The 25,920-nt window shown below is 44.0% G+C and overlaps 1 protein-coding gene across 1 annotated transcript; it reads right to left on the bottom strand.

Moving 5' to 3' along the window:
* Positions 1 to 676: 676 nt before the first annotated feature.
* On the bottom strand, positions 677 to 24,463 carry LOC121617338 (neuronal migration protein doublecortin-like). The gene is made up of 7 exons (XM_041952488.1): positions 24,360 to 24,463; positions 19,965 to 20,390; positions 16,852 to 17,192; positions 7,317 to 7,419; positions 4,109 to 4,198; positions 1,085 to 1,182; positions 677 to 969 (listed from the first exon to the last, which is right to left on the bottom strand). Exons 2-7 carry the CDS (start codon positions 20,326 to 20,328, stop codon positions 913 to 915), a joined length of 1,053 nt encoding a protein of 350 aa, XP_041808422.1. The 5' UTR covers positions 20,329 to 20,390; positions 24,360 to 24,463; the 3' UTR covers positions 677 to 912.
* Between the last annotated feature and the right edge of the window lie 1,457 nt (positions 24,464 to 25,920).

The raw sequence follows: 25,920 nt of genomic DNA, 5'->3' as shown, positions 1-25,920 counted from the left end.
TGTCCCTGATCAGACAAGATGAATGCCAATTATTGCCAACATTTTGAGGCCTCCGTCGTTATGTTGGTTTTATAATCTCTCATATTGATGTTCAGTTGGGAACATGAATTCTCACTGAAGAGGCGTTTGCTTCTGACCAATAATCCTCTCCAGTCCGGCGCTGCTGCATCCCACACATCCTCACCCTCTGTGGTGGGACTTCATGTTTTGGTTCTTCTTTTACTTTGACCATACCCTGTTATCATGTTGAGCAAATGTTAGACAGACATTGTAGTGACGCTATGGAAGCACAGCAATGGACATTGGGCAGAGATGTTACGATGGGTAGCTATACACAGTATTTACAGCGGGTTAGAAGGACTTAATCTGGCTTGACAGATTTCCTCTGATGAGGAACCATTACCTTTCACACCTTTAACCAGAAGGACAGGAGGACATGGAGGAACGTCACGAATACAAGTGATACAAAAGTTGAGTCCGCTTTGACTAACACCCCTAAAAATATCCATTTGCTGCTTGGAATTCTGTGACTGAAACATTAAGTGCATCCTTTAACAAAACGTTGGGAGACCAAAGTGGAATTTTCACACCGTGAAATCTGCTGGTCAGTGAACTGTGTGCCCTTTTTGAGAGATACCTCCACATAGAAACATATGTCCGAACGTTGGTGAGCTGATTGTTACGACAAGGTCGAAACTGATCTTTTTCAAAAAAAAAAAGAAAAAGGTTTGTAGTTTGTGTTATTCTCAAGCAGCAAATGGTGTCATAGCCCTGGTGGCTAAGGCCTTAAAAAGAGACAAAGAGTGGTTCTCCTACACAACAGGTGGCACTGTGAGTGAAGGTGGAAAGCAGCAGAGGTATCAAAACTTCTGTGTTTCAGGCCATTAAGGAGGCAGGCTGCCGGAGGAGAGTCTACATCGATTCGCCGAGAGAATCGTCATCATCCAGAGATAAGGGCAGGTAGAGGTCCTGCAGACACAGAGGGGCAAAACCAGAGGTGTTAAAGTCAGAGTTAGCAGCAAACAGTGATGCATTTGGAGACAAAAAGATGACAGGTCGGGAGAGGGAGGACAGGCCCGGGTACCTTCTGCTTGTTGTTGAGGCCCGGGCTGTTGGGGGTGGAGGTGGGGGAATGCTTGGAAATCGGGGTGGAGAGCTGGCTGCTGGAGCCCGTCCCGTTGGCTAAGGGAGAGGAGGGGGAAAGAGGGAGGGACGAGGGAGGAGAGGGGAAAACGGGAGAAAAAGAGGTTAACAGCGGCGTGGATTAGAAAGTGAGCAAGAGAGGACTGGACCTCTTTCCTTGGCTGTGGAGGAAAGTCATTCCTGAACCGTGGCCTCATTTGGCTCCAGCGCAGAGGGACGCCGTCGGTCCAGGTTTAGGTGGCTGACAAGCTCTCCGTTTGTTCGATGACATTTTATTCACTCGCTCTGCGTCCCACCACGTTGCTAGGATTCCCTCTGTGTGGAACATTGTGTTTATATCTAAGAGCGGCGCGATGTGATGTAGCCGTGTGTGTTAAGTGCCCTAAAAGAGTTTTTTGTCTATAAGAGATGAAAAGAATTCTGGAGACTATGAGCCAGATGGCCGGTGTAAATTTGCGCCAGCGAGTGTTGAAAACACAACGCGGATAAAGCTTCATTGTTAACCAACTTAATGCCACTGGCTTCATTTAACCACTCAGCCAGATAAACAGGCGTACAAATGTAGACTTAACAAGCTGTTTGAACACTTAAAATGACAAATCGCGAGTCTTATTATGCTGGAATCTTAGAATGAGGACGTCTAAACATGAGCAGCTCTGCCACACATACAGAACAGAGTTCAGCTGTAGCACAGGCGGAGCAAACTTTTCTCTACATGCAGCAAAGGTTTGGCCTTTTTGCATTTGAGAGGTTTATTCATCCTCTGTAGAGAACTCATCCCAGCGTGGCCACGTTTAATTGAAGATAAATGTGTTTCATTGGGGGCTTCTGTCCCAGGACCAAAGCCAAACACGCTTTTCAATGCATTCAACTCATTAAACCCTGTGCACCTTAACACAAGCTGTTTGTTTAGATGCCAGAAGCTGGAGAGAGTGCTGGTAACTGCTCTGTAAATTCAACATATATTTTAGCCTGATGTAACATGTTGGAGAACACGACCCTGCAGTTGAAGGCACATGCAGACCTATTGTTGAGCTTTGGCCCAATAAGAGGCCTCCATTTCAGCTACGAGCCAATCGGAGGCAGGAGAAGCACTCCAGAGTCAGATGGCATAATACAGCACTTTGTAGCTTTCCATGTTTGATTAGAACTGCACGGTGAAGTGCTTTGGCTGGGTACAATTTCAATTATATAAAAGTATACAGATTCTGTGGCAGCTCCCTGGATCTGTGATCCCCATATTAAGTAAAATAATTACACTTTCTGTCATGTTGTGCAGGTTCTATGTCGGTGAGCCTTCAAATTCACGGCAGGAAAAGCTTAAAGTGAAACTAAATGGATGAATATATTTGGCTTTATGTGCTTGTCTTTTCAGTTTTTAATTGATATCTTAAGCTGTTGGAAAAGAAAGATGCCTAAAGATTTGTTTTAACCTCACACAGACTCATAGCGAGAGGCCTGGAGCATGAGAACATACACACCTGTGCATCCACAACCCCTCCAATAAAGATCTTTCAGTTCTAAAGACTAAGGTAAATACTTGTTGAATGACTGAAGACTCATCATTATTTACATATACTAATCCCTGTTAACACAGTCTAGTCACATACCTCTCCTCTGATCACCCTGCTGACCTCTCAGGTGTTATAGAGGTGGTTAATGCGCCACAGTTTACAGCCTCCCCGGCGTGTTGGCCAACCATCTGCTGTCTTAAAGGCAAGGCATCCCCCATTAGTGATCAATAAAATATTCAAGACCGCTGAAGGACAGACAGGGCTGGAGACCTGAACCCCCACCACCACCACCATAAAGTGGCGTGAAACATGACCTGTGGACTACCTGCTGTTAACACACTGCCAACTCTGAGAGCGTCAACTCCTTATTTATCCTACAGGGGATTTAACGGCTCACCTGCTCCGTCTTTCCACTGTTGGGGAGGCACTGTCACTTGTTCAGACTTTAACAGGCTTTAAACCTCTGCAGTATGTGGGTGTGCCATCGTGCCACACTGCAGTAAGCAGTGGGAGAATTAATACAGTTTTACAAAATCTATATATATGCTGCATTGTAACAAAGAGGTACAGCACTGTACTCCAGCGTAAGATTCAAGCATGAGCAGCAGCAGTGTCTCTATTATGTTCTGCTGCCTCCTGGATATTATTAATTGTTAAAATGCCTGATTGTCAAACAAACAGCTGAAAGCTGTTTACAGTCTTTACTTTTCATGTTTTATTCATGACTTTTAAAGAATCTGCATGAGTAACATTATACCAAACCTCACTGGATTAGTATAAAAACAAAGGCTGGTTTATTATACTTAACTAAGATTTAGTATAACAAACAAAGGCTGGATTTTTTTACTGTCCCCATTCTCTAGTAATGGAGGGCTTTTATGAGGTGTTGGAGTGAGATTAAGGAGATGGTGTCGTTTGGACCCCCCAGTAAAACCAGTCTGACTCCAGCTCTTGAAGCACAACCAGACAACACAGAGAGGAACCAGCATTTTAACTCCTTCTCTACCTTTTGTCAAATTCCAGACACCAAAATGCAGATTATAGTTACAAAAAGAGGAAAAGACAAAGCACAGTTTTCCTCTCATTAGCATCCCTGAAATGTGCTTGTTGAAAGCAAGCTTGATGGTATTTTCATCTTTTATCGTACACTATTGATCTTAAAAGAGAAATCCATATTTATGCTCACCATTCCTTTCAGACTCAGGTCAAAGGTCGAGGTCAGCTACAGACCAGCACCACCAGATCTGATTGGGATTTAGCATTTTACAGCTACATCTCTCTGCTGTTAAGTCTCGCGTTGTATTCGAGTCCATTTCCAGGAACAGAAATGACCTAGTTTTATTCCCCATCAGCTCTCTTTGTTTTGATTCACAGAACAAGGTAAAGTCAGTTTGTGCTCTACTTTAAACAGGAAGCATCACACAGTGGAGGAGAGATAATAGTGGGCTCACTCGACTCAGCAGGAGACTTGCTGCGCTTGATCTGACCTGGGCTCTTTGCTGGACCACGCTGAGCTTTGGGTCCCTTCATCACCCTGCATTCTGCGGAAAGAAGCACAAATAAAGTCACAAATCATCACTTTTTTCCCCCAAAACTGAACGAGTGAGCTCATGTATTAAGGTTTGGTAGCGCAGCTCTATTAATCACAAACTGGAAAAAGTTAACACATGTTTGGGGTTATTTGCAATCATTTGGATGAACTGACATTTCAAATAACGATTCAGACACTGACTCTATCCTGATCATGTAAAATAGGTAAATGAAAAGTTGGATGCAAATGTTGCTGATTAAAATCTTTTGCTTCTGCAAAAATAAAAAATGTTTCAGTAAACTGAGCTCAGGCCTGATCACAGCCATAATTAACAACATCATGTGTAGTTTTAATAAGCCAGTGCGGTAACCGCTGTGATCCTGAGCTGACAGCAAGTTCACTTTCAGTTCTTATATTAATTTATCTGATCTGAAACCACTCGCAGCCCTTTTTCCTTAGTTGTTGGCCTCATTTTTTCTAAAGTGCATCGTCTTTGTATCTGTTAAGTTTGCAAACAGATGATTTTCTTCGTTTTCGCTAATTCCTAAACAATAAATTGCTTAAATTGCCTGATAACAATGGTAAGAAGCTTGGACATGATGAGGAGAAAGAACATAAACTAGAATAAAGAAAAACATAAAATTAAGGTTTGATCTCTGCAGAATGTCGCTGTGTCTCTTCTGTCAAGCTAGACAGCTGTCTCCATTCTAGCTGTCTCAGCCAGAATGGATTTTATTGATGCACTTTGGTTTGTGTCAAACTGCTGAAACAAGACAACTAGCAGCAGGGTTGGCAGGGCATTAGACGTCACTTTCATGTGCAATTATTAATGCAAATCAAACCTGAATACCAACCAAATTGAATAATATCTGGCACCAACTGTAAAAAGTTTGATTGCCATCTTACTGTCTGTTAGTTATATTTATTGCTTGTGAATTCATGGACATATAGAGCAGTGAGTGTTTGTTAAATCATATAGAAATGTATGCAGTATATTCTGGGTCACTGTATTAATCAGCGTAGACAGACTCCAGACACTGCTACCCCTCCCTCTGCATCTTCCCCTCTGTTTGTACTGTCAGGCTCTCTCCTTCCTCCCCCTCCCTCCCTTCTTCCACTTTTGATGCTAATTATACTATCTGTCCTCCCTCCGTCTCCTGGGATCGCACCACGTCTGTCTTCGCGCTCTTAACCTTCACACACTGCTGGATACAGACGTACGTGCGTGTGCTATTGTTTGCAAGGTGTGCCACCAGGCCTTTGACAGTGCTTCAGACTGGCAGCTTGTCTAGTCTACTCAGTGGTCTCGAAATAGCCCCCCGAGTCTATCTGCAAAAATTCCCCTCTCGACTGATGCTGTCGCTGCATAGGCAGAGCTGCTGGTGCACATGTGCTCCTCTCTGTCTGCACGTCTTGTATTCAACATAAAGACTGGAAAATAACCACAAGGGATTTCAATCTATATTGGTTATTCACACAAAGCTCATTTCCAGTGCAGACAAAAGTAAAGACGGAACATTTCATGGCATTTGTGTTTCTGATTTCTGCAGAAAAATAACTCGAACTCCTTGAAAACACATCAAGGGTATCTATTCTAATCATGTTTGTAGGGATAACCGGCTTATAAAACATCAGGATTTGACCATAAATCATCCAGAGTGAGCCGTGGGCTGCCGTAGTGTCCATGCCATGCGTCACAGACGGGGCTCTCCTCCTCTATTCCGCTGAGGCTAACTCACTGATGTCTGGATGCTCGAGACTCTCAGCAATTTTATTTAGTATTGCCCCAAGGTCATTTTCAACTGAATGAAACAATTTAGCTTTGGTTCCACGGGGGAGAGGCGGGGAGCACGCTGAAAGGAAAGGACCCAGATCATTGCAAATGAACCGGCATCTCCATCCGAGCGAGATTTGACAAGGAACTGAGGGGAGGAGAAGGAATGAAGGGAGCATAATGACAAATCAGGCCTGCATCAGCGCTACGTTAAGATTAAAAGACATTTAGAAAGATACTGAATGTCTGGAGGAGGAGACATTAGGTGGAAGTGGGCTGTTATAAATAGGGCTTTCAGGTCTGTGGGGAGCAGGGAGACTCTGTGAGAGGATTGGTTTTTACATTTTCTCTCCTCGACTTCTCAGCAGTATCAGCACCAGCAGATCGGCTGGCCTAAACCTGTCACCGGACAGATTAATGGCTCCTCATCTTCCCTACCTCTTGCTGTCCCTGCTGCCAGCTGCAGATAACACACTTCTCTCGTCGACTCCCTCTCTTTCATGGCCTCCCTCTCATAAACATAATTTTTCTCCTCACTATAAATGAGCACGCAGCTTCGCATGTGAATATAACATCAGTTACAGAAAAAATGCATAAGAATACATCTAAGGAGTCCCTACTGGAACATATAATATTAACTGACACCACAGGAGTTACTGAGCTCTCACTCACATGTGGACATTTTCATTTTATATATACACACAATCCATTTTAGGTGCTCAAGTGCACTGCTGCTTGTTCAAGTTTCTTTCTTTAATCGTTCTTTTTAAGTCCCTTCTCTAAAATATGCAATCACCCAGTATATCTCACAATATTGTGTTTACTAGACAGATGGGATGAGATTTCAGAGTAAAGAAGTCTCTGTAATACAGTAATAGTCCAGAATATTGGGAAAACTCACCCTCCGTGACTGCAGTCATTTGGTACATACAACCATAACATTAATATATAAATTTCACTTGCTGCACTGTACAGCTTGGTGACTCAGTAAAGGCATGAGCCAAATTCCTAATACAAAGTGCAAAACATAAATTCCACTGGATGCTTTCCACTAGCTGCTGTCACATATACAGTTTAACTGATTAATCTAAATCAAAACGCAGACATGAGCCTGCCAAGTGTGCCTTAATGTGTATGGATACATTTATAGGTGTCACAAAGTCATTCATCTTTTTACATGTTTTATTGTCTTTAGATTGATCTGACTGTATGATTATTATAAAGCTTGCATACTTTACATAATTTTGCAGTAATATTGCACTAAGCAAAAATAATAAACTAATAATAAATAAAATAATATGCTGTATGTACAGTAAATATGCAGCTAGAGGCCTAGCAGCTACGTCACACGCACCGTTATCGTCCAGAGAGAAGTCGTCCTGGGCGTAGCGAAATTTCTCTGGTCCACATGCAATGAAGACGTCATCATCACCGAAGAAATCTTGAAGGCAGGTAACCTGTGAGGCCAGAAGACAGAAAACCTGAGACCCTGAATAATCCCATATCAGCTGGGGTCATAGCAGGACCAAGGGTCTACAGCCATGCTGCTGGCTCTGTGACGCTGTACTGCAGCAGCGCTTTGAGCTAAATGCTAACATCAGCATGCTAACATGCTCACATTGACATTTTGATGCTAAGCAAGTATAATGTTCAACATCTAAGTTTTGCATGTTCACCATATTCACTGTCTTAGTTTTGCATGTTATTATGCTAACATTTGCTTATAAGCAATGAGCACAAAGTACAAGTGAGGCTAGTTAAGTATTGGACAAATTTTGACCCAGTGAAGGTGCTAGATGTAAGTTAAGGAATCACAAAGTTATTAAAATTTCCCTCAGAGGAAAATGGATGTATGTGCCACACAATCCGTGCAAAAGTTCCTGAGATATTTCACTATAAGCGATGGGTGGTGGACTGATTGCGGGATCGACAGTGCCATCCCTGCAGCCACAAGCTAGCATGGTTTAAATGTCAGTTTTAAATGCTAATCAAGGCCCTTTCTGCACTTATTGAAAGAGTTACACAACCCAAGACCATGCAATTGCCAAGAGAGGATTATCTGCTCATATTCATCTGATTATGTCTGAGTTGCTGCTATTCATAATTTAATAAAGTGCATTTAAAAAAACGTCCTCTATGCAGGCATTTTCAGCATGAAGAAGCGCTGCTAATAGTCGTGCAGAGGAAGCGCCACGGCTGATGTGATCACAGATTTGATAACAGAAGTGAGGAGTGTTGATTACATTTGAAAAAAAAGAGGATGCACCTGGTAAACATGCGGCCTTATGTGCATGAATAAAAGTAAAAGTGAGGTCTTCTTGTGCGCCAGCCAAAGGATTTAGTCAGCTTCAAGTAGTAGTAGACCGCCTTTGTGTCTGACTTGTCATGTTAACATGCCTTTAGCTTCAGTAGGTGCAAAACACCACATAACAAAACAGATGCACACAAAGGCACAAAAAAGCCCAAACAGAGAGTATAATGTTACACCTTTGCCGTAATGTTTAAATGATTCCACTTCCTTCCCCAGGGTCTTTTCACTCTATAGCAGCTGTTGACACAATATGGCCTTAGTGGACAGATGTCTCTGGGCCACACCTTCTCCTCTGCTCTCCATTATACAGGCACTGTTACCAGCTCAGGCACGCCTATTAAAGCCATTCAAACTAAAAGCTCTGCTTCCCCGTTGTTTTTTTTTCCTGGTGCAGATGAGATTTCCTACAAAGCATCTCAGCCTCGTTTCTAGTTTGCCTTTCAACACCACTTAAATTTTGTTCTTTCTCACTTACATTACTGGATCAAATTGTCCGAACTGACTGAACCGCAGATGATTCACTCTGTCTTCATTCAAAGGGCTAATTTTGTGCTAATTTTCTAAAAAGCACACAACTCTCAATGACTTAAGACTCTTTGCTGGGCTCTCCGAGAGGTCCACGGCCTGAAAGATTACCCCATGTTGGGACGTTCGCCAGCATAGCCAAGATGCATCATGGTTTCCTTTGTGATACACATCCAAACTATGAGCTGCAGATAATTTGGGAGCACCCCACCCCATCAGCTGCCATGTTGACTCTCTGTCTTGCTAGACAAGCTAAAAGTGTGCGGTGGTGACTCGCTGGCGAGGCATCCAACAGCTGTACCCTCTCTGCGTCCCACAAGATACCCTGGATACAGGCCTGGCAGATCCTTGTAGAGATACAGAGATGGTATTTTGACTCGAGGGATCAAACTCTAATTGATTTTCCAGCCAGGGCTAATTCACAGGCTGCAAATTTGGGTTTTCTTCTGTGTTCATTATCAAGAGATTAGATACATGTTACTTTCATTAGGTTAAACTGTTGTGTGGCAACAAGGGCACCTGACAGTTAATCATAAGATGGAAGCATTAAAGTGCTCTTTTTCCCCCAAGGCCAGCGGGTGGAGGAGAGGAGATGGAAATGGGCTGGCTTGGGGCGGGAGGGTAGAGGCTAGTCCATGTTTTAATAGCTTAAAGAACAGAGCTGATTAAAGGGATAAAGTGTTTATCCAACAGACTGCTACCTTAATCGCTCTTAACAGAATATCTGTTGGAAACGAAGACGCCGTCCTCTCTGCAGGTTTCTGAAAGGCAGCAAGAGCTTATTTATCTGTCCACGCACCAAACTAAGATGGGATTCAATAGAAATACCTCAAAACAAAAATGTTGCATGCATTTAAACATGATCGGGAATAAAAAAAATCCCAAATGGTGAATGAGGTTAGGTGTCTCCAGGTTCCTGGCTTCCACAGCAAAAAAAGATTCCTGTCTGGCCAAGAGCTTTGCCTGCAACTTCCAGACGCACTGATCTCCGACCAAGATTGTTTGTACTTCAATTGCTAGATGAGGCCAAAAACTACACTTATCTAAGGTTGTACTGCAATGTATCAATGTACTAGAAGCAGGTTGATACAGTGCAAAGATGGCATGCTCTCAGATAACCTGGGTTTAACCCCTTGTTTCAAAAGCACCCACGCTCCTAAAGAGTCCTGAGCAAAAACCTTCTAAGCAGTCCCGCTAATCCTATTCCCTGCAGGGATCACTCAAGATCCACATCATCTATACAGTTACAGTGCAGATCTTTGACCAGTCCTCTTTGCATCATTAAGCCCACAAATTATTCATGTACACTGTCTATCAAATGTCCCACAGACACCTCAACAAATCACCCAAAGCTGGCCTGCATGTGCACAGCCTCCTGATTAATAACATCACATCATTGTCACTTGTTTTTGCTGCCACACGGGATGCCTGTCAGGGGTTAATAGTTACTGTAACCCTCAGTGAGTTTTTGCTCTGACATCTGTCGACAGTTGATAGAAGTGTTGTGGAAAATCGCTCCGCTTTCCATGCGATCACATCAGATGTGAAATGTCAGAGTGTCTTTGAAACATGGCTGCAGTGAGGAAAGGGCAGGCCAGCCTGGGAACATTTGGATATAGGTTAAGAAGCATCCGCTCTCCATTTGAAAAGGTCAGTTGACGTCGTCAGCCAGATCCACCAGGCAATCTAGGACAATATGATATTCAAATTAAAGATGACCATAAGCTCTGTCAAGCTTTACTATCACTTTTACTCATTGCACATGCAAAGCATGCATCAAATTCAGTGTTTATATATCTATCAGTGTGTTTATTGGAGGCAGGTGGGTGGGGTTTTCTGAAAAACTGGCTCCCTCCAGACTCCAGGTGCCCACCACCCTCTGTCCCACCAAGCCCATCCCTAATCTCTGCCTCACCAGCTGTCAGGACCACATGACCCCCCGAAAACCACCAACACCACCAGCAGCTATGCAGAGATCCACCAACTCCACCAACTGAATTATTCAGAGTTCCTTTAGCCGGACTCTGGCCAATGGTAGGTAGGTCATGGCAGTCTACTGGTAAATATAGAAACTGAGCGCTGTGTAATTCAGGTCTCTATAGATCCTCTCAATGAGCAGTTTTTCATGTCAGGATTTGTTCTATAAAACAGACACAGTTTGAAAATAACTATAATCTGGGCTGGGCAGTGCCTAAAAGTTTCATGATACTTATGTTTGTGAGGGCAATCATTTCAGATATAACTGTCAAACCAGTGCCAACCGATTACACAATCAGGTCTGCAAAACAACATCAAATATCTCAGGTCAACAATGGTCAAACAGCAGCTCCGTGCCTCAGGTTTTGTGTGAAGCCGCAGGAAGCATCTCCAAACAAAGCTCATGCATCCTTTGTCTTCCACAAGCAGCTGCTTGTCTTGACTTCAGCTCCTCCTTTCAGCAGCACAGCAATAATGAATGAATGTCTGATGACTCTCCAGGTCCACTATCTGCCTCATCTCCGACTCTGTTGGGCCACGCTGATTGATCTCTGTGCAGAACTAAAGCTATTCATTGTATTGCATTATAATGTTTGGACAGTGTGTGGCGACCTGGGTGGCTCATCTGATTATTACTTATCTGACAAACATTGAGGGCTTACCACCGGCGTCCATGCGTCAGCAAGTGGCCCGTCAGTAGACTCAAATGTAACCAATTGCACTTATCTGCTGTGCTCTGAAAGATACAGTTGAGGAGTAATCTCAGATCAGTTTTAATCTTTTCAAAACACATTTTCTATGTTCCTGTGTTTTCTTCATGCTAGCAGAGGCTATGATCCTGAGGATGGCGTAAGGCTGAAGACAGAGTGTTCAACTGAAAGGTAAAAGGCAAAATAGACAAAACAAATCTCAGAATTAACAAATTCATGTTCATTAAATATTAGATTGTTTAGTCTCAGGATCGCAGTGCTGTGTGAGAGAAAAGTGAGGCATAAAAAAATAAAAGATAAAGACCTTGCTTTGCAACCCATGGGGAAACTCCCACACCATCTCTTCACTGTAGGCACACAGACCTGATCAATATCACTGCCTCTGCACCGAGCGGAATATTCCTCCAAAATACACGCTGTGTCTCCATTTTGTCTATCTCAGCTGAAGGTTTCACACACAGCACGAAGTACAAAAGACAGCCAGAGCTCGGACGTCATGTCAGGTTGTTTGCTTTTGTAGCGAACAGCTCAGCTGATGGATATAATTACGGCACATAAGTCAAATCCAGCAGATCAAAATAAAAAAGGAAAGCCATTATTTGAGCATTGCGGTGATTTGTGCTACTGTTAAAGCCAGTTGCCTTTCTGACCTGTCTGTGACCTCTGTGCACTGGCACGGTGTCTGTCTGTGTGCTCCTGTAGGTGCCCCGGATGCATTTGGAGCCCAGATGAGCCAGTTAGGCAGCGATATCTGCACAGTCATGGGGCGCAGCTGGTGCATGTTGTTTTAACCCCACTCCTCCCCAACCCTGAGGAAGCAGGCTTTCCATTTGGCTGACTGATGTGGCCTTAGCATTATTAAATTGTGCTTCCTCCCCTCCCCTCCCCTCCCCAGGTCATGCTCACTTGTTGATGATGTGGCGCTTGTGCAGGAACGGGGGGGGAGGGGGCTGTGAGGGGATTCAGGCTTCCATGCTTGCTCGAGATGCTTCATCATGGGGACCACGCCCCTCTGTCAGCCTGGCTGTCTGCCTCTGTGTAACACTGTGTGTGTGTGTGTGTGTGTGTGTGTGTGTGTGTGTGAAATGTGGCTGCAGTGAGCTCTGCTGAAGTGTGAGGAGCAGAGAGCGAGCAGGTAAGACCCATTGTAAAGAGCACACTCAGCGTATTACAGCCATTGTCACAAACTGAATCCATCACGGCGGAGCTTATTGCCATGACAACTGCTTCTGCAGCATGGCAAAGAGCAGACAGACTGCGAGAGCACTGATAACCAAGGAAAAAGCAGGCTTTTCATCCCCATTACTGGATGTATTTTAGTCGTTAAGAAGCCCCGAACCCATGCCTGTATCCATATCCTATTCTGTGAATAATCACTCTGTGAGTTATTAACTTTTAAAACAAACTGGAATCTTTTGTTCTCTGGCAATAACAACGTGACCTTGTGCCTGAAGCATCCATCTCTTTTCTTCCGTTTCTTCAATTTAAGAAAAGGACTTGCCAAAAACATCAGATACTAAACCGGGCGAGAATAATGGCCACTCAGATCCGTCAAAGACTCCTCTGCGATGCTGCAGCCTGGTCAAGATAACTCAGGAGGAGAAATCACACAGCAACACAATGTAACATATTTCACAAAATGACATTTGGATTTGGCATCTATTAGACGCAAACCTTCCCAAAATGCTATTCAGATAAACAAGCAGCGGATGCAAATCAGAACTATTCTCTGATGCAGACACATCAATCAAAATGCAATGAATACAAAATGGCTGCCAGCAATTAAATAAATTCTCTCCGGTTTAATGTAGCCTTTAGAAGCAGTAAGGGCAAATCAAGTCTTTTTTTTTTCTTTTTTTTTTTTAGGCACAGGGAATAATTATTACCCATCAGCGAAAATAAAACGATCCTAATTTGCTCCAAGAATGGAAAATGGGTCCTGAATCCACTGGCCCCACCCTTCCCGATTGAAGTGAAAAGCACCAGCATTTGAGGGGAAAATGGGAGTGATTTTGTTCACAACACTGACAAAGAGAGGAGGGCAGGCTGTCTTTAGAGTCGACACAGCACTGAGGCAAAGAAGAAAATGAAAAGTAGGCATTTGAAAAACGCCACAAAAACACAACCTGAAGCACCTTTCATCTCAGAACGGACCCTTTAAAGCTACATATGCACACGGTCCAGTCCATCATGCTTCACACCCAATTATGGAAGGTATACAGGTAAAAAAAAGAAGAAAAAAAAAAAAGAAACATGACATGTGATTTTTTAAACCAAAGGATTGCATTGATAGTAAACTCTCACACCCACTACAGGATGTGGTATCTGACAGACCAGTCCACACCAGCTGGGCTCTCTTTGTGCCTTGGATGTGGTCTCCTAGCAACCGGTCCCAGCAGCTATCGCAATGGAATGGGAAGAGGAGGATCGGCGCAGAGTCAGGGAGGGGCGGGCACTGCATCAATATTGCTTCTACCATATCACCTCCACCACAGAGCAGCTGCAGTGTGCCTCTGCACACAAAGACGCCGCAATAACGTGTGCAGCATTTCTCCCTATTCTGTGCATCGCACTGAAAGCGGGAGTCCCCGGCACGATCAATCAGCGATCCACGGACACTAATTGAGAAATAATCGATCTCTATATACAGTGATGACAAGAGGATTTGCTCAGATTGGGACAGCCACCATATGGCGGCTATTTAATTCATTCTGTGGGAACATATCAAAACCAATGCATGGCAAAATTCAAGCCTAACAACAGTTCACAGATAAAAGCAATGAATTGTGAAAAAAATCATATTCCATAAGGCGATTACAACATCCAAACATCTTAGCGAGTGCTGCTGTAGGAAAACCAGCACAAGACCTGGGGCAGCCAGACTGCACCCCTGGGAGAGAGCATTAAAATCAAACTCCCCCATCTATCATTTCAGCTCCCCTCCTCCAAGCCGCATGTGATTCGGACCTTATTCATCCAGAGGACAAGAAAGCGCTGAAGAAATACACCTAAAGGAGCTCAGCAGGGCACGATCCCCCGTCCATCTGTACTGAATAACGATACAGGAGAAAAGTCCCCGGAGGAGAATTAGCAAACATTTAACCATATCAAAGAGAGGACGGAGGAACAGATGTCCGCGCTCATATCCACGCGTGCTTTCACGCTTGCTCCACATCCCCGCCTCTGTTAATTAACTGTGATTCACAATAGCGTGGAAAAGCACAGGTATTTGATCTACGGAGTCAGTTACAGGTGTGACAGGTGTGGGTTTCTTTGAAATGATCAAGAGGTAAGATCAGTAGCTGTGTTTATCTGCAAGATGCATTTTATGATGCTGGAGAAGGTTTTTGTAGTCAGAGGGTCACTCCCTCCTGCACAGAAAAAGATTTAGGACCAATTTTTGACCCTGCACCTCTATCCATATCCAACCTTTACAGCTGGACCGCACCACTCACTCACATTTTATCCACTACTTCATAAAGTGGCACACATCTTGATATAAAGGTAGATGGTCCAGCTAACAGAGTTTTCCAGGTGGGTGACCCCGCATGGTGGCCACTCCTGTCCCTGAACACTGCTCCAATAAAGCATGAACATGAATAAAACATTGTGTCCTTTTAGCCAGTGTGTTGAGAAAACAATAGTCTTCCCCCAGGGAGAGACTTTTAGGCAAAATTAAAGCATGTTGTGACCAGCTTTTGCCATTCTTGGGCTTTTGTTGCAGCTGAAATCACAGAGTCCCATTGCCAGTCGACGTATCTCATCTATGACGGAAGTATTCCGCTAATCTTATTGGAGATACTTGCCTATACAAGAAATTTATTTACTTCATTTCAATAGTAGTATTGAACTGTTGCCACATCAAGTATCTAATGCACTCTCTCACAATCTGCTCTTAATTGTCTTAAAAGCAAAGCACATGAAAGCACTGTATGAAGGCAAGAAGCTGGAGTCTGACTGGCGCCATTTACCACCTACATTGGGAAGAAATCTCTGAAATGAAAATATATTCTGCTGATCAAACTTAGCAGGTAACCAAATTAGTGGTAACACTACTCAGTCAGTATGTATTCCAAAGTATGCTTCAGTATTTCCAGTGAAATACAGAATGTGATGTGCATCTTTCTCATCTTAAATGTTACAGTCAATGTGTAGTGTTTGCTGACAATTACCTTAATCTTGATTTATTTTATTTTTTTTGACAGTGCATTAAACTTTCCTGCCCGCAGCCATCCAGTAGAAACCAAACGTTTTCTATGCATGCTTTTTCTTCCTCGTGGGATTGCAGTGGCCTGAATTCTGTTTGGCTTCAACAGCCGAAGGGTCTCTTAACCGAACACCAGAGAACAGTCAAGGTTACTAAAGACACTTTGCTCTGTATTCTGTGGCGTCTGTTGCTCGACACAGGAGCTGTCTGCGTTTTTCTGCCTCAACGTGCAACTAAAGCACTGTCTCAAAATGGGGACTCGTGCCGACAACCCACATGTGCCAGCGTGACTGTTTGTAGGACTAAAGAGATGAAGAGAAGAGACGTTAAGTAACATTAACATTACGGATTCTGAGTAGACTAAGTTTACAAGCTTCAGTGTCTTCATCGGCTTGAGCTACTTTCACATGTTAACATAAAGGTTTTTCTAGATCAGTATTCTCACTATTTTACTAAAATACCAGCGTGCACCATCCTAGGCAGAGCAACAACGGAGACAAAATGATCAAACACAACAATACAGGGCTGGGCTCTTTGTGCGCTACCATAATGGGTGGGATACAGAACTTCCCCGGACTTCCCAGCTTTTCAATGACTGATCAACTCAGATACAACAACGGCCTACAAACTTCACAACAAAAGCCAGGTGGACAGGATACTAATGACCTGAACCACAAGACAGGAGAGTATGTTGCCTCAGACTCAAAGTCACAATAAAGACTGTGGACAATGCAGGTCATTGTGTACACAGGCTGTTCTCATGGATGTCGACGTTCTCATGGACCTTCCGTGTCATTCCTGACTGAGGGCGGACAATGTCATTTTTGTCTTTTTTTTGCATTTCCGCGCAAATAATTTCGTTTCCTGCTTCCCTTTGATCCTGATACCTGCCTGGGTGCGGGTGGATGTATGAATGATGAACTGTCCTCAATCCTGACCACAAATTTCCCTATTGTGTAGCTTTGCTTACATACTGTACTGTGCATGCTTTATTCCCCCTAGAACAGAGGCCCTATCCATTAAACAAATGCAGACAGAATAGGCCATTAGCAGCTTGTTTGGATCTCAGAAGCTCTTTCATGAGCACATCGTGACCTAATGAACCCTGGTTTGCAGCAGCACCTGACAGAATGATGTAATGGTTAAAAGCGAGACGTACCTGCTTGCCGTCAAGTGTGTAGATCCTCTTGACGACCCCACTTTCAAGTTTGATGGCCTCTGTGATGTCGGTGAGCACCTGCTCGAAGGAGTGTGCTGTTTTCTTATTGAGCAGGACGCGCACGGCCTTGCGTGGCTTCACGCCGCTGCGCATCACCGTCACTAGCTTGGGTCGAACAAAGTCCTTGCTCTCTCTGGGCTCGCTGGCGGCCTTGGCGGCTAAGGACTGCATGTTCTTCTGGCTCGCTGAGGCCTTTACATTCACGGACCAGTTGGGGTTGACGTTCTTCGTGTAGTCAACCTTCTTGTAGAAGTTTTCTGATGCACAAACATAGCTCTCCCCTGTTGGCGGCACAGAAAAATTGGGTTAGTGTGTTGCAACACACTCGGCTCAACTCTGACACCTGAGAGTCCCAGAGGCGTCCATTCAGAAACATCTGAACCTGCAGGAACTCAAATTATCATCATCTTGGATTTCATCTCACACCGATGTAACGTAACAACTAGAAGTACTTTGTTGAAGTAAATAGCACACACTGCAGATGGTGTCAGTTTTGTTGCAGACGTTTTGAGAATAAAAACAGGCAGGCTTTGAGTAACCACACTGTTTCTAGAGAGACACGTTGCTATTGAGTTTTTCCAAATGTTATTTTTGATCCTTGGATCCCCACAAACCAAATGCCCTTCATCCCCCATCATATTAAGGCAACGCCTGGAGTGTCAGGAATGGATAACTAAACACCAAAACTACAGTATCTGATTGGACAGATGCCAATAAATGGGAACGTCTGCTCTTTTTGTGATTTAAAGAAAATACTGACGGCTTAAAGTAATCTAAAAAAACCCTTTGAGGAAGAAAAAAAAGCAAAGTTTCGTGCTAATGTCTGTTAGGCTTTTTTATTATCTGTGCTGTAGCTTGCAATCTCATGTCTTTGTGTTTTAGTTTAAGCTACAAGGTTCTCCCATGAGACCACAGCACAGATCAGTCCAACAATACCTGCTCTACAGCTCACACTGACAGCTACAGCAATACAGCAGAGACACATCTTCACTTATTAAAGATTCATTGTGTTTTGATTTTAAAGCGTGCATCCGTTGGCTTGGTTAGACTTTCATTATAACAACCATCCATCCAGAGGAAGCCTGTTGTAAGACTGACTGACTTCATTGTTGGACATTAAAGAAGGACTTTAGTCATATAGGGACTCAGCACTATTTTACCATTTTTCAAGATAAATAATTCAGGGAGTTAAAATATTCTACAGCCTCATTGGGAATGCACTTTTCCTAAATTGGCTCATCTTTCCACCGATTCGCTAAATAATCCTCCATTTTCTTCGTCATTATCAAGCTCCAGTCTTTACAGCAGATTGTGCTGTTCTTGGCAGGACAGGGAGAGGAGTTAAAGTAAAGGCGAGGTGCAGCAGGGGGAGAGAGATGGAGAGAAAGCGAAATTCTGACAAAAGGGGAATCCAGAAGGCAACAATTAGGCCAAATGTGGAGAAATTACAGCAAAGACAAAGGCACAAAACAGGATTACACAGTGCAGAGGAGATTGAGCAATTAATTATATCCCGCAAGAGGAAGCACAATGAAATGCCCCCCACCACCCACAGCGCTTACTCTGCTGCCCCTTCTTTACTGCAGTCACCACACACACACATATGCAGAACAGCACACGCCGACATCTCTCCTAAGCAGCTCAAGGAGCAGAGATGATCATCTCCTTCTGAACAAATTAAGCTGCAGTTTTATCTTCTAGCTTTGCCCCGACGTCACCCCCGCGTCCACCTCGTCCCACTTCTTTAGAAGAATCTCATAAAGTAATGTTTGTCGGCATGTGGGCCAGAGAGTTGGGTCATGTAACTGGGTCTTGGAATGATTCTTGAGAGACATCCCATTGACGGTTGCTGATGGAAAATGGCTGAGGAGTTGCCAGCTAGAAGAGTATTCAGCAAATATAATTCAAAGAACAACTTCAGCATCAATGTTATATAACTTTTTAATCCTTTACTGTACCTTCATGCCATCTCACTCACTTACTGAACAAAAGCTTTGTGTTGCTGCATTTGGCCAAAGGCTTCACTATAATATGGCTTTCCCCTGGCAGGCCAATGCTAGGATCATCTTGTCTGGTACTTCATTCACTTACCGACAAAGATTCCAAATCATCTTTGCAGACTTGTATGACATGAATCTGTGAGCACATTAATCAGTTCTGATCAGCCTTCTGATGCTAAAAATATAGACTACACCATGATGGCAGCTGCTCGCGAAGCTGTCTACCATTTATAACATCCCCATGTACCAAACACAACCACAAACTGATCAGTAAGAGCACAAAATATGTCATTATGGAAAATACCTCGACTGCTGAATCAGAAAAATTCTGTCTTTTCACTCGAAAATACATAAAAGTTGTTGCTTTAATTGGGATTTCCAGCTGCTGTTACTATGGACGCTGATGGAGACGGCTGAGACTAAAAACTCTCACTTGTGACTGGAGGTTTCTTTTAATAATTAGATGCTAATGTCATCAGTTAATGATCCATTTATCCTGCTGAGCTGCAGAGAGCTGACTTTACAGCTCAGTATGAACCCCTGTGAGTCTACAGCCGAACACCCAAAATCTGAGACCACTGAGTCCCTTTAAGACCAAAAATGAAGAACTGCTTTCAGTTTTATGAGCAGCTTCAAGAAATTTTTGAAAGCAGAACCATGAAATAGTTTTGAATATGAGTAATAGGTTGTGTTGTTTTGTGAATGTGGCTGATTCTCTGTTTTTAAAAGCTTCTCTTGTACATTTCCTCACATTCATTTCATTTGAGACAAAATGTACTTTGTGCAAACAGCTGAGAGAAGTGGACCATGTCATTGGTCCAAAGCGACCCCTCAGATTACAAAATGACACATCATATGACGAGATTACAGGACTCTGAACCAAAAAGATAAGACCTCTAATCTCAGAACTGTAAATGTTATGCTCAGCAGAGAAACTGATTTGAAAGTGCAGATCATCTTTAACATGGTGGCCTGTAATGTCTCAGTTTGGTCTCAACACAGCAGCTCTACCAAACGAGGAAGTGCCTGGTGCGTCCGACTAAACATGCTTACCTTCCTCTAGCTCGTCCAAGGTTGCGATCTTGCGCATTCCATCAATGGTGAAGATGAAGCGGACGCCCTGCGGCAAGTTGATGTGGTCAGAAAGCGAGCGTGTGAGGTCGGCCAAGAGCGAGTCAAAGGTGCGAAATCGATCGTTGGCCACGGCGTACACGATGCCCTTGAAGTAGCGGTCTCCGTTGCGATAGAAGCGCACCTTTTTGGCTTTCTTCTCATTGGTGAGGGCCTGCAGAGTGCGAGTGCGGTAGAAGCTGCAGTGGGCGCTGTGGGTGGGGCTGGGAAGTCCATTCATGCGCCCGCCCCGCGGGGTACGGGATGCCTTGTCTCGCTCGTCAAAATGTCCAAAGTCTAGCTCCATGATGACTGAAAGTTGTGATGGTTGTGGCGGATGTGCGGTGGTGGTGACCAGCTCCGGAGAGTCTAGGAACAGAAGCAAAACAATGTATGTGATGTGTCACAAAGTAAAATACTGCAATGGCACTATCTATTTTGGCTTGTTGCAAAAACATGGACAATACAAGCGTTTTTAAAAGCCAATTAACAAACATACTAGGCCTGATTACCCATATTCATCTTTAGCATATTAGGATCATTTTCACCAGTAACAGGCTGACTTCACACTAGATGAGCTAAACTCTGCACTGCACCATGAGTTTTCCTTTAATTTCATTTTAGAAGCAGCGGAGACATCTCCCTTCTGTGATTTGGCCATTAGGAACTGAATTCTACAAATCTGCAATGCTGGTAATGGTTTCATCTGCATACAGGAGGACTACAAATGAAACCACTGACCATTTTTAAAGGGCTGGTTCTAAATACTGGCTGTAAGGCTGCAGCCAAGTGTGTCCTTATGACAGCAGTGACTGATAGCCTTGTCTCAAACAGTGACACATCCCGACCACTTCAAAGAGCATCAGCTGTATGATCCATAAAAAAAAAAAAAAAAAACAGCCAGATCACCTTCAGTGCAGGGTTTTAGTCCTTGAACTGCTATTGTGCTGAATCTTTTGGTGCCTCAATCCTTCAGTTATTAAAATGAAAATCACAGACGACCCTTCCACCTTTCGACATCGTACCCTGTGGCACCAGGCAGCAGCAAGTTCTTAACAATTAGATGATTCCTTTGAATGCCATGTTTTAATGATCAGAGAGTCAGGGATTCTAATGATGTAGATTTAGGCATGGAAAAATAGGATTATACACAGGGATGAGATTAAGGCTACCAGAGTGACTAAATAGCATGCGTTAATTGGGTTTTTCACTAGCAAAGATTTAATGATAAACAAATAGAATATTACAAAAACACTGTAAGGTGATAATTTATTAAACTGTATGAAAACTAAGTGTTAAAAGGTAGATTGATTGTTGCATGTTCAACACGTTGAGCCAGGATTCGTCCATAAATGGCCTACACCCACACTGCCGAGGAACGAAATGTACAATTCATGTGTTAAGGTGATATATTTTGCTTGGAGTAACATTACAGTCCAGCGGCTCATCTGCTTTGGCTAAACTGCTGCATGTAGCCGCACATGATACGTCTCCATCTCGTCTTCTTTATTCCACCCACACACACCTGAGAGCAGCTGTCTCACTTGCCCAAATGATTCAGTGTCTAGGACCAGGTAACACAGTTCAGTGTTACAGGTCGAAAATAATGCTTTGATGGAACATTCGGTAACCTGCTGATTGTTGGTGCAGACATCTGAAATCAAATTGTCTATTTCTTCTGCTCATATGTCTGGCTGCTAATATGCTGTCATTGGGTGTAATGAAAAGCGAGGCATCAGTGGGACAAAACCATAGCAAGACGACCCATACTAGGGTTGGGACATACGGGCAAAATTAAAACTGAAATATTTATAAAAGTATTCCCAAAATAGTATTCAAGAGTATTCAAGAACAGCATCCTGGATCCGAGTATTGCACTTTGTATCTGTTTGTATGTGTACAAGATCAGATGTCAAAGTTGTCATGTTATACTCTTCAGTGGTTTTTTCCCCCTCCCTTCTTTTTCCAAAATAGTGGGGATTTGAATTTCTCAGGAGATCCAGTCCTTCCTGCTTCTTGGAAATTATGCAAACGACGCATCTGTTCGGCCAATAAACAATAAACCACTTATGCTAGCGGACAGACTGGCCGAAGGCCGGCAGCTTGTCTATTTAGAGACTGTCCTCTTCTTAACCTGCCACCTGATGGCCACAACTCAGTGGTCAAAAGCTTCAAAAACACATGAACCGTACCTTTAAAACTCAACACTGATGCGCACTGATAAAAGCACCTCCATAAAAGAGAAAGTTATGTGTGACATCATCTCAGTTTCATTATACTGTTCTTTAAAAGCCTGTTTAATCGTCTTGCCCTGAGAGTTTTGTTGTCCACTTTAACACAATGTCCTCCGTATTTCCCTTATAGGTCATAATTAGTTGACAGGACCTGACAATATTGACTATGAGGTCACCGGTCTTTGAACACATCACATCTCTGATTGGCTCGTTAACAACACACATGCTGCATGTTTTTTTAGGATGCTTAAGTCACTTGTTCCTCATCGATGATGTTGAAGACCTGACACTGCCGTTTGCCACCTTCTGTCACTGAATTCTTCCAATTTTGCACCATTTTGTGGCTATTTTCAACCAAACCCTCAGCGAGAAGTCCTTCTAATAATGTGTGTAATGAGTAATAATGTGAATCTACTCTAACTTCTTGTTTCACACGTCTGAAGAGTTTTGTCTGACGCCTGCACAACAGCAGGACAGGGTCCACTGCTTTGAACAGAACTGAAATGACAGGCGATGAATCAGCAACTATTCTGGTTATAAATTCATCGTCTTAGCTGGTGTTCCTGCAAAAACGTCAACCATTCTCTGGTTTTAGCTTCTCCGGTGTGAGGATTCATTGCCTTTCTCTGTTTTATATCAATGCAATTGTTTCCGATTTCTGGACTGCTGGTCAGACAACACAACACATTTGCAGATTTCACCTTGGACTCTCTCTTCATTGTGAAGGAAAATCATCGTTAGTAGCAGCCAGAGCCATACTGACCTCAAACATATCACACAGTTCTGCTTCTAATGGATATTTAACACATGAAAAGTAAAAAACTGAAACCTCTGGCACCTCTATCACCCTTTTCATTCCTTGCATGTAAGCCAGCGAATTAAACAATGTCTAATAATGCTCATTTGTTCAGAGTCTTTAGCATTGTGTAATCCTTCATTGTCCTCCGTGGTTTAGTGTCCTATATGATGCATATAAGTACAGCAGAGGACCACGCTGACAAACAGAGGCGATTAAATAGAATAGAAGGAAACATGCTGCTGCCGCCACCCACCCACCCATGTGGCTGGGCCCGCCAATCCCCTGCTAACCCCTGGCCGTGCTGCTGACTGGGGCTTTATGACAGGCACACTGATAGGGGTGGGCCCTCTGTGGAATGGGTGCTCCTCAGCTGACAAAGGCCAGGTTTCGAGCCCATCTGCCGCACTAATGGGCAGAGCTAACGGTGACCCTTCCCCAGTGGAAGCATCAACTAGGACAGTCCATTGTCTCAAACAGGGCGCCTGCCTTCAGAGTGACATCACCATCACCCATCACTGCTGCTGCTGCTGCTGGCTGGAGGAGCAGCCGGCTCGCTCTCCAGCAAGAGTCCACAAAGTCCACCTTCTCAATGGAGGCAATGGTGGTACACTGATCTCTAATCTCAGTGTTAAACTACATGACATCAAGCTCTGCAGCATCACTGCCTCTTTTTTAATGACCATCAAACACCTCAAGCATTTATCAGCAGCTGAATGAAAATCACCACCACAGCAACATGCATGCGCTCCCTAATCAAAGCCTCCTGCGCGCATTGAAAGCAGCGCAGCATCATGGATATTTATGGCTGGTTCTGTGCTCCTGCTTGAGCCTCCCACACAACACCCCGGTGACTACACACTCCTGACAAACCAGCACCGCAGCGTGACTCCTTCAGCCATCCCCATCCAAGCCGATCCACGTACAGCCTCTACCTCAAAACACCCTTTTTTCCCCAATCGCAGCCGCAAAAGGAGGAAAAGTTTCATGATATCGCACTTCTCATTTATGATGGATGAGAGTGGCCACATGGCAGAAGAGCAGCAGCAGAAAATTCAAGTTTTTCTTTAGGAAAAAAAAGGTGGTGGTAGAGGGGTGGGGGGGAGTCTGGGTGGGCGCACACCTACTCGCAATCCACCTGCTCCAAAACGCACATCTGAAAACCTAAAACAATTCCCTCCGCACAGAAAACACCCACAATGTCATCCCAACTTGCCCACTCCAAAAAAATCACAGCCACCCCGGGCTGCTTTTCCTCCCGTTTCGCCGGGAAAGTGCGCGCACAATCCCGCCCAGTAGCGGACTCACCTGCGTCGCTGCTTGCGGAGTGAAGGGAGTGTGTGCGCGGGGGAGCGTGCGTGAACGTGTGAGTCGCTGCTGCAGGATAGCGGCACGCCGTCTCTCCCTTCGCCTTTGTCTGCTTCAGTCTGCGAGCCGGAGCCGCTGCCTGCCTCGCTGGAAGGAGCCACTGGGTCCTAAAGCCAACGAGCCCTGGACCCGCCCACCGTGGAAACACCCGAGGTGCCAGTCAGAGCGGGTCTGGGGTGGAGCTGACATCAGTCTCACCAAAGGTACATGGGCAGCAAAGGCTTAAAGGAGGCTATTATCTGGAGTAATGGGTGAAAGATGAAAGAGCCTATTAGGGATCTTATGATGAAAGAGGTGCGAGTACATCTTTTTTTGAATTTCTCGAGGAATTCCTCATTTGAGGCCCTGATTCTAGTTTCTTATCACCCAGAAAGATTCTGCGTGCGTCCCTGCAAGTTAAAATCACCATGAGTGTTCAGACTTTGACACAAACCACAGTGTGACGCTTTCGGTCCGGTGGAGCTCTTTGTTGGGAGAGGAGAAAAGCTTGGCTACCGCAGAGCCAGTTTGGCCTCTCTGGTTCACTTAAAGGAGTATTTCATTGCCAGGGACCGTATATTTCAGTATTTTAAGTCCATACAGCAAGTAAACAATGAGTAGACATCAAGACTGTTCGTACATGTGGCACACGTTCAGCCTGCTTTCTTACTTTCGAGTGAACACCTGTGCTGCAGCCTGAAAATGTGTCACGAGCCTTCAAAGACACATGCATCAAAGGAAAGTTATTGTTTTCAGTCTTGAATTCAACTTTTTGAGAAGAGATTTTACATGTTTGCACCTAATGAGAATAACACAGTGTGTGGTGATGGGAATGACAGCTGATCCCCAAGGAGCAAGGGAACAAATGTTTACAGGTGATTCTGCGTGAACTTTGCTGCAGCAAAGAGACACGTGGGGAAGGCTGTCAGGCTCGTTTTAAAGATATCACACAGGGAGAAACTGTCACACCGCACAGACCAAAACACCTCGTCACAATAAGGCCCACATTGGTCATTATTTCATATTACATTACAAGCCTGGGGAGGCAAACGCTTCTCAACCCCGTGGCTGTGTAAGTGTTGTTTAATAAAATGGCTTTGTGCTAGTTGTTGTAGAGCAGTGTCGATTTCACTGACAGCTCCGTCAGGCCGGTGGAGACTCCAGAGGAAGTGTCATAGATCGGGGAAAGGTGAGATGTGGAGCTTCAGAAGTGTCACATGATACTCCCAACAGGCTCAGATGTGGCAAGAGAAACGCAAATGCAACATCGCCAAACAACTGAACTCCATTGTTACGTGATTCCTCAAACATTCGTGACTTCTGGGCCTCGAAAGTGGGCCACGATACAAGCGTATAAGGTTCAGCAGAGTTCAGCTTTTGTTCTAATGCTTGAACAGGCGCAGACAGAGGATGAAAATGTGTGGTTTTACCCCTAAAATGACCTCTGTAACACTAATACATGTCCCAACAAGCTGGACAGGGAAAGGTTTTCAATATATTACACAAATAGTTTGTTCTTTTG

The sequence above is a fragment of the Chelmon rostratus genome, chromosome 14, assembly GCF_017976325.1.
Source record: "Chelmon rostratus isolate fCheRos1 chromosome 14, fCheRos1.pri, whole genome shotgun sequence".
Lineage (NCBI taxonomy): Eukaryota > Metazoa > Chordata > Actinopteri > Chaetodontiformes > Chaetodontidae > Chelmon > Chelmon rostratus.
The sequence above is the reverse complement of the archived record's forward strand: the minus strand, read 5'-3'. Positions and strand labels throughout refer to the sequence as shown.